General features: G+C 33.3%; 1 protein-coding gene across 1 annotated transcript; it reads right to left on the reverse strand.

Annotated features, from left to right (window-relative positions):
* Positions 1-7,744: 7,744 nt before the first annotated feature.
* On the reverse strand, positions 7,745-10,490 carry LOC149811932 (uncharacterized). Its single transcript, XM_089992948.1, has 9 exons — positions 10,425-10,490; positions 10,191-10,346; positions 9,976-10,032; positions 9,742-9,891; positions 9,389-9,555; positions 9,122-9,235; positions 8,979-9,066; positions 8,252-8,437; positions 7,745-8,140 (listed from the first exon to the last, which is right to left on the reverse strand). Exons 1-9 carry the CDS (start codon positions 10,488-10,490, stop codon positions 7,745-7,747), a joined length of 1,380 nt encoding a protein of 459 aa, XP_089849074.1.
* Between the last annotated feature and the right edge of the window lie 4,393 nt (positions 10,491-14,883).

Consider the following 14,883-nt stretch of genomic DNA (forward strand, 5'->3'; position numbering starts at 1 on the left):
CTGTAGGTCAGTTTGTCCTAATTTAGGCATCATTTCATCCTTTTTGTTAGTAAAATTCCTGTTTTACCCCTAGGTCACCTTAGATCTTCGTCAGTCAGACTCAATCAAGCTCATTTTTAAGTTCAAAACAGTCAGAATATCTATCATTTCTAGCTTCTCTAAGCTCACGATGAGCGAATCCTGTCCATTTTGGACCATTTCGACTAAAATCAGTTCATTTCCTGAGAAATGAGCTTATTTTTAGCTCGAATCCAAGCCAATTGTTCTCGAGTCTATCAATGTCAGTCAATCATGTTTCCCAGAGTCTAACTTAAGCTCACCAGGAGTTCAAGTGACTCGATTTCAGTTCAAATCCATTTTCTATTGTGTCAGAGTCCATTTTAGCCTATTTCAGCTCATTTTAGTTAAAATTGAGCTAAGTCTAGTTAGTCTAGCCAGTGTTTGAGCTCCAAATTTAGTTAATCTCAGTATTACTGACCTTCATTCTAGCTTAAACCTAGTGCATTTCTGTGGTCCTCTCCACTCCAGTGTGCATTTCTCACCATTACTTTGAGAATTGTGCCATTTCTCAATCATTCAGTCTAGGAGTTTAGTCGAGTCAGTGGCTTTTTAGTTTCTTTGAGTTTAGAAACTCTAGAAACCAGTTCAATTCAGGTCAAACCAGTTAAAACCCCATTTTCTAGTGTCACTCTATGCTCTGCAGGGAAAAAAACATTTCTCAGATCATTTTTACTCAAAACATCATTTTATTATTTCCTAAGCTTGTACAACTGCTAATATGGGCTCAAAACAATTCTTTTCCTAAAATCTTAGATATATCCAAGACTCAATTCACATTTGGATCGGATCCAACATCGGATCTGATGTTCAATAATCAATTTTTGCCTTCAGACAGGAATTTTCAATTCCTTGTCTTTGTTAGGGGTCTGGGACTTCAAATCTCTCACCTAGGGTTCATATTTTGCATTGCATTTATATCATTTCATATCATTTCGTATCATTTCATGACATTTCTTGTCATTTCAAATCATTTTATCGCATTGTATATCATTGCATGTCATTCTTGAGATCTAGAACTCTCGGTTTTTAAAATATCAAATCCAGATTCGATTTTAAAACCTTTATTTCGAAATCAATTTCAAAAATCTGGGTTTTAAATCGATATTTGCCATTTGGCCAACTCCTTAGAGCTTTATATTCCTTTATTTAAAAACATTTAGAAAAATGATCTAGATTCATTTTAAACTTGATTTTTAAACCAATTTCCAATTTTATTAAATTTCTTCAAGTGGGGCCCACCCTGTAGGGGTGCAAACCCTAATTTTTCCATCTTTATTTGATTTTATCTCATTTTTATGTCTTACATATTTCAAACATACAAAAACATTACTGAGTCTAGGTGTCCTTTTTGAAGTTTTTCATTTTTTTTTTGTTTTTAACCCCTTTATTTTTAAGTTTTAAAAATCAATTTTTTGAAAAATCAAATGGCACAGTAGGTGGCACCACATTTGAAGGTGTTTAGGTTAGTTTAGGTTGAGTTAGTGTTTCACTCAAATTTGAAGTTTTGAAAAAGTCAAAATGGATTTTAAAACTCTATTTTTACTTTAGTATTTAACTTTGATTTTTAACTTTTAATTAGGGTTTTAAAAACCAAATGTGAGCCCACATTAGGTGGCATCACATTTGAGATTTTTTCTAGAATTGAGTTAGGTTTAATTAGGGTTAGTTAGTTACAGTTTTTTTTAGGTTAGAAGTCCATGTAGAAATTGCCCCCCTTAATTGAATTAATTAAGAGAGTTCCGAAAAATCAAAACTCTCTAATTAAACCTAATAAAAAACTATAAATAGTGGCATAGGGGGGGTCGACCAGCCTATCCTCTCTCATTGGTTCTCTCACTTCTCTCAATGCCTTCTTCCTCCTCCAACAACCTCCATTGAAGCCCTAAGGTGAGCTTCCCCTCTTCTTTGCTTATTATTTTTTATTACCTTTTTTTATTAATTTCCATTAAAATAGCCATTGATGCCCCCTTGTTGGATTCTTCTCTCCTCTCTTCACTTCAAGAAGCTGTCTTTACGACCCAAGATGATGATCTACTGATCATCCATGGTGTTTTGCACGATTTTGATTTGTTAGAATCGTTGGTAATGCATTTGTTATGCTAAATGTCCGAAAAAGATCAAGATTCGACTTTTCTATAGGTCGAATCCCTCTTTTAATGGCTAAATCAAAATTTCGACCATAATTCCCTATTTTTTTATCATATTCATGTTTATTTTAGTTTTTTATGCATTGAATCATGATTCATATCATTGTTTACATATTTTTTTTTAATATTTTTAGCATGCTTAATCAATTTTATTTTGTTCTAGGGTTTTAGATTCCATATTTATAATTTTGGCCGTCTGTTAATGTGCTTATTTTACCAGTTTATATTCATTAATAAAATCTGAATTTTTTATGGTGAAATCATGCATATGCCTACGGTTCCCATCTGTAATCCTATGTTCAAAACTTAAAGTCATAACCTGTTTCTTGAGTCAGAAAAATCATGTGAAAATCTAGGAGCATCTTTTCGAGGTCATATCTCCCTCATCGAAGATTGTATCGATGATCCATTAAAAGCAACATACTCATCAGAATGAATACTTCAATTTGTGAAATTTTTATAAATTTCTACAATGGATTTCTATTTTTTTGACCCAACAACAATACCTTATTTCTTGAACCGATAGGCCCCGTTCAGGGCCAGAGTACTATTGCCAGAGCAATTTCTTCCTCACTGAAGATTGTATTGATGATACATAAAAAGTCACTGATTCGTATGCATGTCTATTTTTTGTGGTGTGATTTTTATAAATTTTCATTGTTGATTTTTATTTTCTTGAAGCTCGCAATCAGAATCTGTGTTTCTTTAGTGACAATCTTGATTCGATCCCTGATTCTTATTGCCAGAATGATTTCTCCCTCATCGGAGAACATATCGCCAATCTGTAAAAAGGGTTTTTCTTGCTGTAATTTCTATTTTTTCTGTAAAATTTTATAATTTTTTATGGTGGTTTTCTATATTTTCTTGAACCCGAAACCGGATCTATCCTTTTTGCATCGTTATGCATCGACCAGAATCAGGTACGTATTTCCAGAGTTGTATCTCCCTAACCAAAGATCGTATTTCAGATATGTAAAAAGGGTTATCTTCATGAATCTGTCTAGCTTCTCTCTATCAAATTTCATAAATTTCTATGGTTGTTTGATATCCGATTCTAGTCTAAAACCGTGATAGGTACATGATCGTAGGTAAAATCACATATTTTTTGTCTTTTTATTTAATATTTATATTCAGAAAATCCCAAAGTTATATTTTTTAAATGCATTTTAATATTAGGGTTATTAGAAGTGCGTATGTCGATTTTTATGAATTTTGAAATTCTTTTAATACATTATTTAGTTATTTCATATAAACAGGATTCCCGCAGAGTCCTAATTCAACTGAAACACAAGCAAAAATTAATTTTTTTCTAATATTTCATTTTTTTTCATGAGAAGTTTTATATTTTTAGGATTTGATCATGTTCATAATCATATCAAGGTGCCCTCCACCTGATTTGGCATTGTTCTGAATCCGTTTGATCCCGAGATTAAACAAATTACAAAAATCTTTTCTGAAAAACCTTGCTTTTAACCCTATTTTGCAAATAAGGTCAATTTTCAAGGGTATTTTAGCTATTTTTCTCCAAATTCTGAATTTGAAAGTTGTTTTTTTTTTTTATTTATTCAATTATGCCTCATCTATTATGTTATTTAATGCGTTTTATTTAAGGAAAGCATGAAAAAAGGATTATATTTGAATATCCTTCAATTCCAAATATTGTTGGATAAATCTTGAAAAGCCGACATTTGTCCATTATATTTGAATATCCTTCAATTCCAAATATTGTTGGATAAATCTTGAAAAGCCGACATTTGTCCACTAACAAGTTTGCTAATTTTGCAGGAACACTCAAGATTAGATTTTTTCTTTTCCTTTTCTTTATTTTATTTCAACTATTGATGTAAATTAAATTATAAATTTGGAATAAGAATTTACTTTTCTGCTTAGATTAGGGCTGCATTGCATATAGTTTATTTTCAATAATATTAATCATGTGATGGATGATGATTCATGTATATTCAAATCCATAATGGTCTACACGAATAGCACGTGCACTTGCTTCTAAGAATTTAATAAACTTGGTGGAGTTTATATTTATGGCCATAGTCAGAATACAAACAATATCTAGATTTATCATCTTCTTTTAAGACACAAACGACCTACACTCTTAGGCTATTTTTAGAAAATATGATATATTTTTAAAACTTTTCCAAGTATTTTTTCTTTTAGAATCAAATAAACTATATTCAATACATATTCATGGCCATAGTCAGGGATATGTGGCGAATCTATTTCATCTAAATTCTATAAGACATAAAAGTCCTTTTATCAATGATCTTCCTCAAAACCTTCAGAAAATATTTTCTCAAATTGCATTCATGCATCATATAGGTTTAGACTGCATCATGAAAATATTTTATAGGGCCACACGCCCATCCCTGTTGAGTTGTTTCACCAATCAATCTTAGAAAAATTGACTTTCTCAATGTTATTCCAGTTTTTCCTCAAAATCGATTTTCTCAAGAATAGTTTCCCTTTTCAAATATTTTTCTAAGTCTAGATTCACGATTTTCCAAGCTTCAATTTTAGAGTTTGAATTCAGAGAAATCGATTCTCTCAAAGTTACCCAAGTTTCCTTCAGAAATTGATTTTCTCAAAACATCAGGATTTCTTCAGAAATTAATTTTCCTTTTCTTTAAAATATCTCCCACATGTGGTTTACGATTTTCAAAGTGTCCTTTTTCCAAGTACTTTCAAATCTTTGAAGTATACATCATGTTTTCAATCTGTATTTTTTTAAGTCATAACACATGCCTGATTCTTCGTGCATTTAGGAAATAGAACAATATTTTAGACAAGTTGAGCAAAGAAAAACACTAGATTGATCCTGGGTTCAATTACTCCTGGTTATAGTGACCGGAACAGTTGAACCTCGTACCGACAGGCGAGTCCCATTCCTCAAAAATTTCTCGCATTTTTAAATGGAGGCAAGTTATTTTCAAAATCTTTTTCAAAGGTCAGTTTGACTTGCAAAAGTAAAATTTTGCAATGATAACACACACACATGCTCATATCACACATTATTATTACCATGTCATATGCCCACATGCATATATAAATGCTGCAACCACATGCAATCATGATCATGTTTAAATAAGAAAACATGTGTAACTATTTACTTCTGATCACACATTATGATATGCAATGTTCATTAACATGCATGTCATATGAATGGTTGTAAATCAAGAATAACATGAAATACATTCATTTTGCATGCATATTAGCTCAATTTTTAGTATAAACATCCATAATCATGATGCATAACGTAAAATATAATTAGGCATCCATACATGTCATAATATGCAAATTCAGATTCCTCTTAACCCAGTTTTGGAAAAGCTACCAAAAATCACAGGAACCAAATTTTACTCTCCCAATTTTAATCAGATGGCCCCCATATTTCAATAACACAGTCCAAGAAAAATAACCAAAAAATTTGTTGTAATAAAATCAAGAAAATTCTGGGACTAAACTATATTTAGAAAAAATATAAGACAGATCATGTTAGCTACAGAAATTCATCTCAGTTGGGGAATTTCTCTAGATCTATAGAAAAATATTTTGACAAAATACTTTTTACAGGATCTTCTTATACATGTTACCTTTCATTCAGTTTTTTCGTAATTTATTTTAATTAGTCTTGGTTGCGTATTTAGAATCATCAAGATTGTTGATCAGAATAGTCTTATAGACAGGGAAGAAATATTGTTCTCTTTTGCAATAGACGTTTAGACTTTAAAACTGATTCTAACGAGATTAAACAATATTCTAGATTCAAGCTCAAAATATGTAGAATACTAAGTATTTTTATTTTAATTTATTGACTTGGTTTTCATAGATATATTGATTTATTTCTCACATAGGTCAGTATCAAAATGAGGACAGAAAAGTCAAGATTCTAACTCATGCAAAATCCATTAAGCAAGAACAAGATTTAAGGTAAAAATCCATACAAATCATGATTTTTGATGATCTAACATATTTTCATTATCATATAACACATATTTGCTCAAATTCATGCTAATATTGCTAAAACAATAATCATACATCTTTCAAGAATCACAAAACCTTCATGTAATATCTCAAATATGATTATATCTATCCAAGAATCATAAGAAACCCTAAACAGTCATGAAAACATGGTTTATTTATCCAATAACATGATGTTCAATCATGCTAAACATGAAATAATCTACCCTATATGCTTAGATCAACTTTCTTTATCAAAATTATCAAAACCCTAAAAATGTTTTTGCCAAAACTTTCTTTAAAATGGTTTTTTGCATGCAAGAACATGGATTCAAGCATATATTAAATTTGCAGAACTTATATTTCATCAATATAACCTAAGACTAACATATTAAATATGCTAGAATAAATAAGATCTAGCAAATATCAAGAAACAAACTTTTCTCAAATCGTTTTTTATATTAAAAACATAAAACTTGTACTATTTCAAAATTCATTTTTTTTATTTCATGGTAACATAGATCCATAAAATTATGTTCTCTAGATTGAAAATTAATCTTAGAGAGGTGTTTCAAGGTCTGATCTTCCTTGGTTCAGATCTAAAAATTATCTCACGCATATTTCATGTGTTTGAAAAATCTATGCCTACACGATTGATATACCTACCTTAATCAGGTTCTCAAACATAGATCGACCTTCATAACTCATCTTCAAACCTTAGAGGAGCTTCAATGACTGCTGAAAAAGCTCCAAAAAGAAAGAAAGAAGAGAAAGAAAAACAAGAAAATACAGAAGAAGAAAAGAGAGACTCCTCTCTTTTTTTTTCTTTTTATATTAGAAAAACCCACCAAAGGAGGGGCATCCCCTCCTTAGAGTCCAAATCTAATGCTAAACTAACCAAGCTGATCCCTAAGAGTCCCATTCAAAAACATCCTAACTAACTTCTTAATTAATTAAGTAATTGATGCAATTAACTAATATTTTATCTTAATTAATTACTAATTAACCAAATTAGTTATGGGTCCCACTAGGGGGAGCGTCCTACCCTCTCTAGAGTCCTCTAGGGTTTAAAGACCCTACTAATAAAGTCTCTAGAACTTGGAATGGATCCTTCTTGAGTTCAAAATCTAAAAATTATCTAGATCCAAAACCCTAATCCAGATCCAATCTCTAGTTGGATTGGATCTAGAAACCAAACAAAAGGATCCAAATCCAAAAACAAATTAAAGATCTATATCCGAACAAAAGATCCAAATTAATAATGGATCCAAACTTAGGTTTGGATTCAAACCTAACCCATCCAGGATCCAAAAAGCTCTGAGTCACCCCTGAACCCTTGTGAGCCACCCTAATCATATATGACACCCCATTGGGCTGTGCGTAACCCCTCTAAACCTCTCATGGACCCTAGTTTGAGTCTAAAATACTACATGGTCATCTTAGACCCTCAAATTTTGCCTGAATTAAAAATTGATTTTAACCTGAATTTAAAAGTTAAACTAAAGCAAAATCGCAAATGTTACATTCTACTCCCTTTAAAGAAATTTTGTCTGCGAAATTTATAGTTACTCAAATAGGAAATGGTATTTCTCCTTTATGTTGGCCTCAGTCTCCCACATACATTCCTCAATACCATGGTGTTGCCAACGCACCTTTACTAAGGGAATGATCTTTGATCTCAATACCTTCTCCTTACGGTCCATGATCTCCAATGGGTGCTCTTTTATAGTCAAGTCTTCTCGTACCTCAACATCCTCATACTGAATCACGTGTGATGGGTCTGGTACATACTTCCTTAACATTGACACACAGAACACATCATGAATCTTCGCATACTGAGGTGGTAACTTCACTCTATATGTTGTTGCGCCTACCTTCTCCAAAACCTTAAACGATCCTATAAATCTAAGACTAAGTTTCCCTTTCTTTCCATACCTAAATACACTCTTGGTAGGAGAAACCTGCACAAAAATAAAATCTCCAACCTTGAATGTGAACTCTCGATGTCGACGATTCACATAATTCTTCTGTCTACTCAGAGCTGTCCGAAGTCTATCATGAATCCTGCTTACCTGCTCAATGTAGTGTTCTATCACCACTGGTGTGTCTATAGTACATGCACCAACCTCATCCCAATATACTGGTAACCTGCAAGGCCGTCCATACAATACCTTGTATGGTGCCCTGCCAATACTCGCATGGTAGCTATTGTTGTAGGCAAACTTTGCCAACACAACATGTTTATCCCACCCACCTTTCTAATCCAAGGTACACGCTCTCAGCATATCCTCCAGAGTCTGAATTGTCCTCTCCAACTAACTATGTGTCTAAGGATAAAAGGCCATACTGAACTTCAACGGAGTCTTCAAAGCCTTCTACAACTGTCCCCAGAACTTTGACGTAAAACAAGGGTCTCGATCTGAGATGACGGATAGAGGTACTCCGTGAAGTCACACCATCTCCTTCACATATAAATATGCCAGACTCTCCAAAGACTAGTTGGTCCTGATCAGAAGAAAATGGGCCAACTTAGTGAGTCGATCCATAATCACTCAAATTGCATCCTGCGGGTTCTAGGCAAACCAACCATAAAATCTATTATGATAGCTTTCTACTTCTACTGAGGGATCTCAATTAGCTGCAATAAACTACTAAGCCTCTGATGTTCTATCTTCACCTGCTGACAAGTCAAGCACTTCAAAACATATTATGCTATATCTCGCTTTATTCTGCTATACCAATAATTCCACTACAAATCTTTAAACATCTTTGTACTACCAGGGTATATGGTGAACTTACTCTTATGCACATCACCAAGCACTTCTTCCTTGATTTGAGGGTCACTAGATACCCATAACCTCTTCCCATACTAGATGCTTCTATCTTCCTGAAGGTGCAAAGATGACTTGTTATCCTAACACACAACTACAATTTGAGAAAACTTGGGATCATCCATCTGAGACAACTTGGGAACATCCTTCTGCTTCTCTATGATCTGCTCCATAATCTCTGTTGTCACAGCCATACTGGCGATGCTGATCTTGCCATCCTCAGCACTAAAGGGTCTCCACTCAATGAGATCCTAAGTCAAACTCCATAAGCTTGCTAAAACTCTTCTTTCCTCACGGCTAAGAGCATCCACTACAATATTCGCCTTCTCTGGATGGTAAGTGATAGTAAACTTATAATCCTTGATGAACTCAAGCTACCTTCTCTGTCTCGTGTTCAACTCTTTCTGCATAAAGAGGTACTTAAAGCTCTTATGATTTGTGAAAACCTTAAACTTCTCACCATACAAATAATGCCTCCAAATCTTCAACACAAAGACCACTGCCACCAACTCTAGGTCATGAGTAGGGTAGTTTCTCTTATGAACCTTCAATTGACGAGATGCATACTTGATAACTTTTTCATGTTGCATCATAATACACCCCAGACCAGTGCCTAAGGCATCTGTGTACATGACAAAGCCACCTTGACGTGACGACAATATCAACACTAGTGTAGTCATAAGCTTCTACTTCAGGATCTAAAAACTCTTCTCACACTAGGCGTCTCATACAAACTTCACTCCCTTACGAAGAAGATTCATCATCGGCAAAATAGTCCATGAGAAGTCTTGTATAAAATGCTTATAATATCCCGCTAGTCCAAGAAAACTCCTAATATCTCCAACATTTTTGAGTTGCTCCCACTTCAATATTGCCTCCACCTATTAGAATACCAATAATTTATCCATTAAGGTTCAAGAATTTTTAGAAATTCCATATAAATGCTCATGGGAAAAATCACTCACCTTAGCAGGGTCCACCAAAATACCATCCTTAGAGATGACATGAACCAAAAACATCACCTGATCGAGCCAAAACTCATACTTAGAGAATTTTACATAAAGCTGATGTTCTCTAAGGGTGCTCAAAATGATCCTCACGTGCTCTTTATGCTCTTAGAATAGATAAAAATATCATCAATAAAGACAATCACAAACGCATCCAAATACAATCAAAATACCTTATTAATGAGGTCCATGAATGCTGCCGAAATATTTGTGAGTCCAAAGGGCATAACCAATAACTCATAATAGGTCCTGAACACTATCTTAGAGATATCCTCATCCCTAATTCTAAGTTGGTGATAACCTGATCTAAGGTCGATCTTAGAAAATACCTACAATTCATCAACAATCATGTCAAAAGCTATATCCTTATGATCCTTTAAATCCATAAATTACAAGTCAGGATTTACCTTAGCCTTCTGAAGCTTATCAAAGAAGTTCTCAATCTGCAGCAAAGGGTATTTGTTCTTGATCATCACTTGGTTCAACTTCCTATAGTAAATGCATAACCACCATGGTGAGTTTGTCAAATGTGCATGAATGACAAGCATAACAGTTATATATCAAAGTTTAAACTATATGCAATGCAAATCCTAATCTAAGCAGAAATTGAAATTCTTATTCCAAATTTAATTACAATTTACATCACTAATTGAATTTAAATACAGAAAAATTAAAGGAAAGTAAAGTCTTCAATATCTCTGCAAAACTAGAAAACTTGTTAGTGAAGATATGTTGGCTTTTTTAGATTTATCCAATAATATCTAGAAATTACTGGATTTTGCTAGATATAAGCCTTTTTTTATGATTTCCTAAGTGTAAACACCCCAAATTTTCACTCACCTTCCTGACATTGCCCTTAATCGGCACATTTCAGTTCTCCAAAAGCAATGAAGGGCAAAATAGTCATTTTTAAAGATTGAACCTGGCAGAAAGTCCTAAATTTCACTCTTGAGCCTCAAAATTTCTATATTTAGGTTCAGAGACATCTTCAAATTGCAAAATTTCAAAATCCTCTTTTTGGACAAAAAGTTAGAATTTCCAAGTCCGAGCTCAGAGTGACATTTCACTGAAACATGTCTTTGCATCGCATTGCATGAACACTTTGCATCATTTCATTGCATAGCATGTCAGTTTGAGATCCAGAACTCCTGATTTTCAAAATTGTCAATCCAGATTTGATTTTTAAACTTTTCAAAACCAATTTTTAAAACCCTGGTATTCAAAATTACCAAATTTTCCCATTTTACCCCCAGGACTTTGAATTACAAAAAAAAAAAAAATTCAAGAAAACAATCTGGATATTTGGATATTGATTTTAAAGACTTTATCTCAAGACTTTTTGCAAAAGATTTTAAATCTCTTTACAAATTTTGTTTTTACATTTATCCATATTTTTGCCTTGAAAACCCAATTTTTCCAAATTCTTGAAAATAAATAATGTTTTATCTCGTATTTTCAAATAAATGGAGCAGGACCCGCCTTTGAACTAGCATCATACTCAGATTCCCAGTTAAGTATCTCATTCTCAAGTGGGACCCACTCGGAGGTCATACCAATTTGCAAAATTTTCTTTTTAAAATTCTTATTTATTTATTTATTTTTTTTAGTGGGCCCACACACATGTGGCACCCCAATTAAAAATAAAAGAAGTTGCCAACACAAAATAAAGCTTTATTTTCAAAAGAATTTTAAAGATGGCTGAGGTGGCATCTCCCATTTATTATTATCATTATTTTTTTTCTCTCTTTTATTTATTGTGTCACTATTCATTTTTTTTAGAAACAGCACCACAACCGAACTTACTTAAAATGCTCATTTACCTAAAACTTAGGTCAATGAACCCAAAAGGGTTTAAAAAAAAACCTAAGATTTCGTCCATCACCAAAACGGCGAGTTTTCAAAATTCGGTTACAAAACTTTCAAAAAGTTTTCAAAAAGAAAAAAGAAAAAAAAGAAAGGTAACGGAAAGGAAAACCTGCGTTTTTTTTTAAGAGGGGAAAGTTTTGTTTAAAAAGGGGGGCAGGGCATTCACGAAGGGGGGATTTGAATTGGAGATTTTTGGTTTTTGCAGGAGGCTCTCATGGTGGAAAGGAGGCGTTTTCACCTTCTTCAGCCCCAGCCATTTGCTATCGAGATCCCTCTTTAGCCACTACAGCCCAGCCGCAGGTTTCTCACCATCTCCAACCCACCAACAATAACTTCATCCTTCTTCAGCCCAGCCGCAGAGGGGCATCTCCAGGATCTGCGTTTCAACCAGCTTAAGCCCTAGCCGGAGGTCTTCCACCATCAACATCCGATCTTTCTTCAGCTCCAGCCGCAGGAGAGCCACCTCCAACGTCTGCAGTTCACCTTCTTTAGCCCCAGCAACGAAGGACCTTCTGCTTCATCCATTTCAGCCCATCCGACGATCCAATACATTCCCCCGTTCACTCAGCCCCTTCAACCCAGCATATTCACATTCAACCCAGCCAGTGTTTTTTTTTTTACCATTTACCTTCAATCCAACGTTTTGCCCATTTTCTTCAATCCATCAGGCTCCCTACCTTGCTTCAGTACAGCCATAGGGGATCCAACGGATCTCTCTTTTTCTTTATTTTCACCAACAGAAGCTGTTGCAAACTGCTGTCTATTCCTTTTAGCCCGGCTGCAAAAAGTTGATCCCCAATCTGTTTCCTGCAGAGTGTTTGAAACAGGGAATTACAGGTCCAGCAGAAGAAGATCGCCCTTTTCATTGTTGGTGATAGCTTCATCAAGTGCAGGAGATCCACAAGTTGGATCAACGTATTGATGCAAAATTGCTCTCAAAGAATATTGATCAGCTGGAACGATCACTGCAAATCTGGTGCGTATTATGTAATTGGGTTTTATAAAAAAAAAAAAATCTCTTTTTATTATTGCAGGTTCTGTTTTGTTTGATATTCCAGATGCTTGTTTGTTCATTCCTGTGTGTTTTTTTTGTAATTGGGTTCTTAATGTTAATTATTCTACACATGATAGCCTATGGTCTTTATTTTGAATATTTAATAGGCTTCAAAATTGCAGAAATCTGATCTGCATGTATCTGAATAGTCTTACTAATAATTATTTCAGCATCCTTAGTTAATGGCTTTGATTGGTTATGTAAATTTGATTTTGCAGAAACTAAAATAATAGTAAACAACATATAGTTTTAACTTCCTCAGCAACTGCTATTGCAGATTTTACTGTATTATAGCCTGTTGTTATTCTAGCATTTACTTGTTTCTAGACTCAACTTCATTGGCATTTGTACCCATTACTTGTTCCATTTTTCTGCACTAATTCCTTGTGGTTTGTCACTTGTTATAACATCACTCCATGGCATTAGCCATTCCAGCACTACACCCCTTTCACCATATCCTTGAAACAGCTCATTATCCCATAGTGCATTTCCTGCACCTTACGTAGGTGTTGTATTTACTATCTTCTGCAAGTATGCAGTCTTGAAAATTGACTATGTTCATGAACGGATATATCCATATCCGTTCATGATCTTTATGTCAACTTTTGCACGCTTCTTTATTGATATATAGAGAAGCTCCATACCCGATTTTATTACGAAATATGTTGTAATTTGGGAGATATGACTGTGTAAAATCCCTTACAGAAACTGTATATACATATATTTTCTGGTTTTACCCATTATGTGGAATTTCCATTAAACATATATGTTTTCTCATTATATGTATATATGTATCTATATATATGTATATCTATTGTATATCTACCTATGTATACGTGTATATGTATATATGGATATATATATGTATATATATATGTATATATATATATATATACTTATATATATATATATCCCTTCATGAGTATTTGATATTACATGTATTTTTCTTTTCTCTTACTCTTGTAAATACATCATCATTTGATTTATGAGCTTGATGTTCAAATTTCTGTTTTATGAAGATATGTTGGAACTTCATCATTTGATTTATGAGCTTGATATGCAAATTCCTGTTTTTATGAAGTTATGTTGGAATACCATCATTCGATTTATGAGATTTTATCTAGCTTGCTGTTAAAATCCCTGTTTTATGAAGCTATGGCTGGAACATCACCCTTGGTCTTATGAGATTTTGCTTAGCTTAGTGCTAAATTCTTGTTTGCTATATTGTTATAATATCATCCCATTTGCAACACCAATTATACATATTGTTTCATCATTTTCCACGACATTTTCACCTTTTCACCAAGCTTTTCATATCCTTTTCATGATATCCTTGAAATAGTCCATGATGCTTCCACAACCCATTTCCTGCATATATTCATTTTCTGCTGCAAGTGTGCAGTCTTGATATTTGGCCATATTCATGAATGGATATCTTTATATCCAATCGTGATCTCCCAACCATCTTTGGCGTGATTCATTATGGATATATAGGGAAGCTCTATACCCATTTTTACTGGAAATTGCATTATAATTTGAGAAGTATGGTTGTGTGAAAACACCTACAGAAACTGTCTATACCTGTATTTTCTGATTTTACCCATCATATGGAATTTTCATTTATATATATATTCTCTTATTATAAGTATATACATATTGATATGTATGTATATCTATCCATATATATACGTATATATGTATATATATATGTATATATGTATATATATATATACATACATATATATATATACTTATATATATATATATACCTTCATGTGCATTGGATATCACATATATTTTTCTTTTTCTTTTACTTTTTTTGCAAATATATCTTCATTACCATATATCATTTAACATAAATTCAAATATTTCTATATCTACATATATATCTTTGTTGTATATAGTATATATGTCCATTTCCTTGGTTATTTTGTACTAACTCTCAT

The sequence above is a fragment of the Nuphar pumila genome, chromosome 17, assembly GCF_984573655.1.
Source record: "Nuphar pumila chromosome 17, dmNupPumi1.hap1.1, whole genome shotgun sequence".
In the NCBI taxonomy this organism is placed as follows: Eukaryota; Viridiplantae; Streptophyta; class Magnoliopsida; order Nymphaeales; family Nymphaeaceae; genus Nuphar; species Nuphar pumila.

Coding starts and splice junctions, on each gene's coding strand:
- LOC149811932 (XM_089992948.1), bottom strand. CDS start 10,490: ATGATCAAGAACAAATACCCTTTGCTGCAGATTGAGAACTTCTTTGAT. Junction 9,892..9,975: donor TTTTGGTGGACCCTGCTAAG/GTGAGTGATTTT, acceptor GTATTCTAATAG/GTGGAGGCAATATTGAAGTG. Junction 8,438..8,978: donor GCTTGGTGATGTGCATAAGA/GTAAGTTCACCA, acceptor ACCTTGGATTAG/AAAGGTGGGTGGGATAAACA.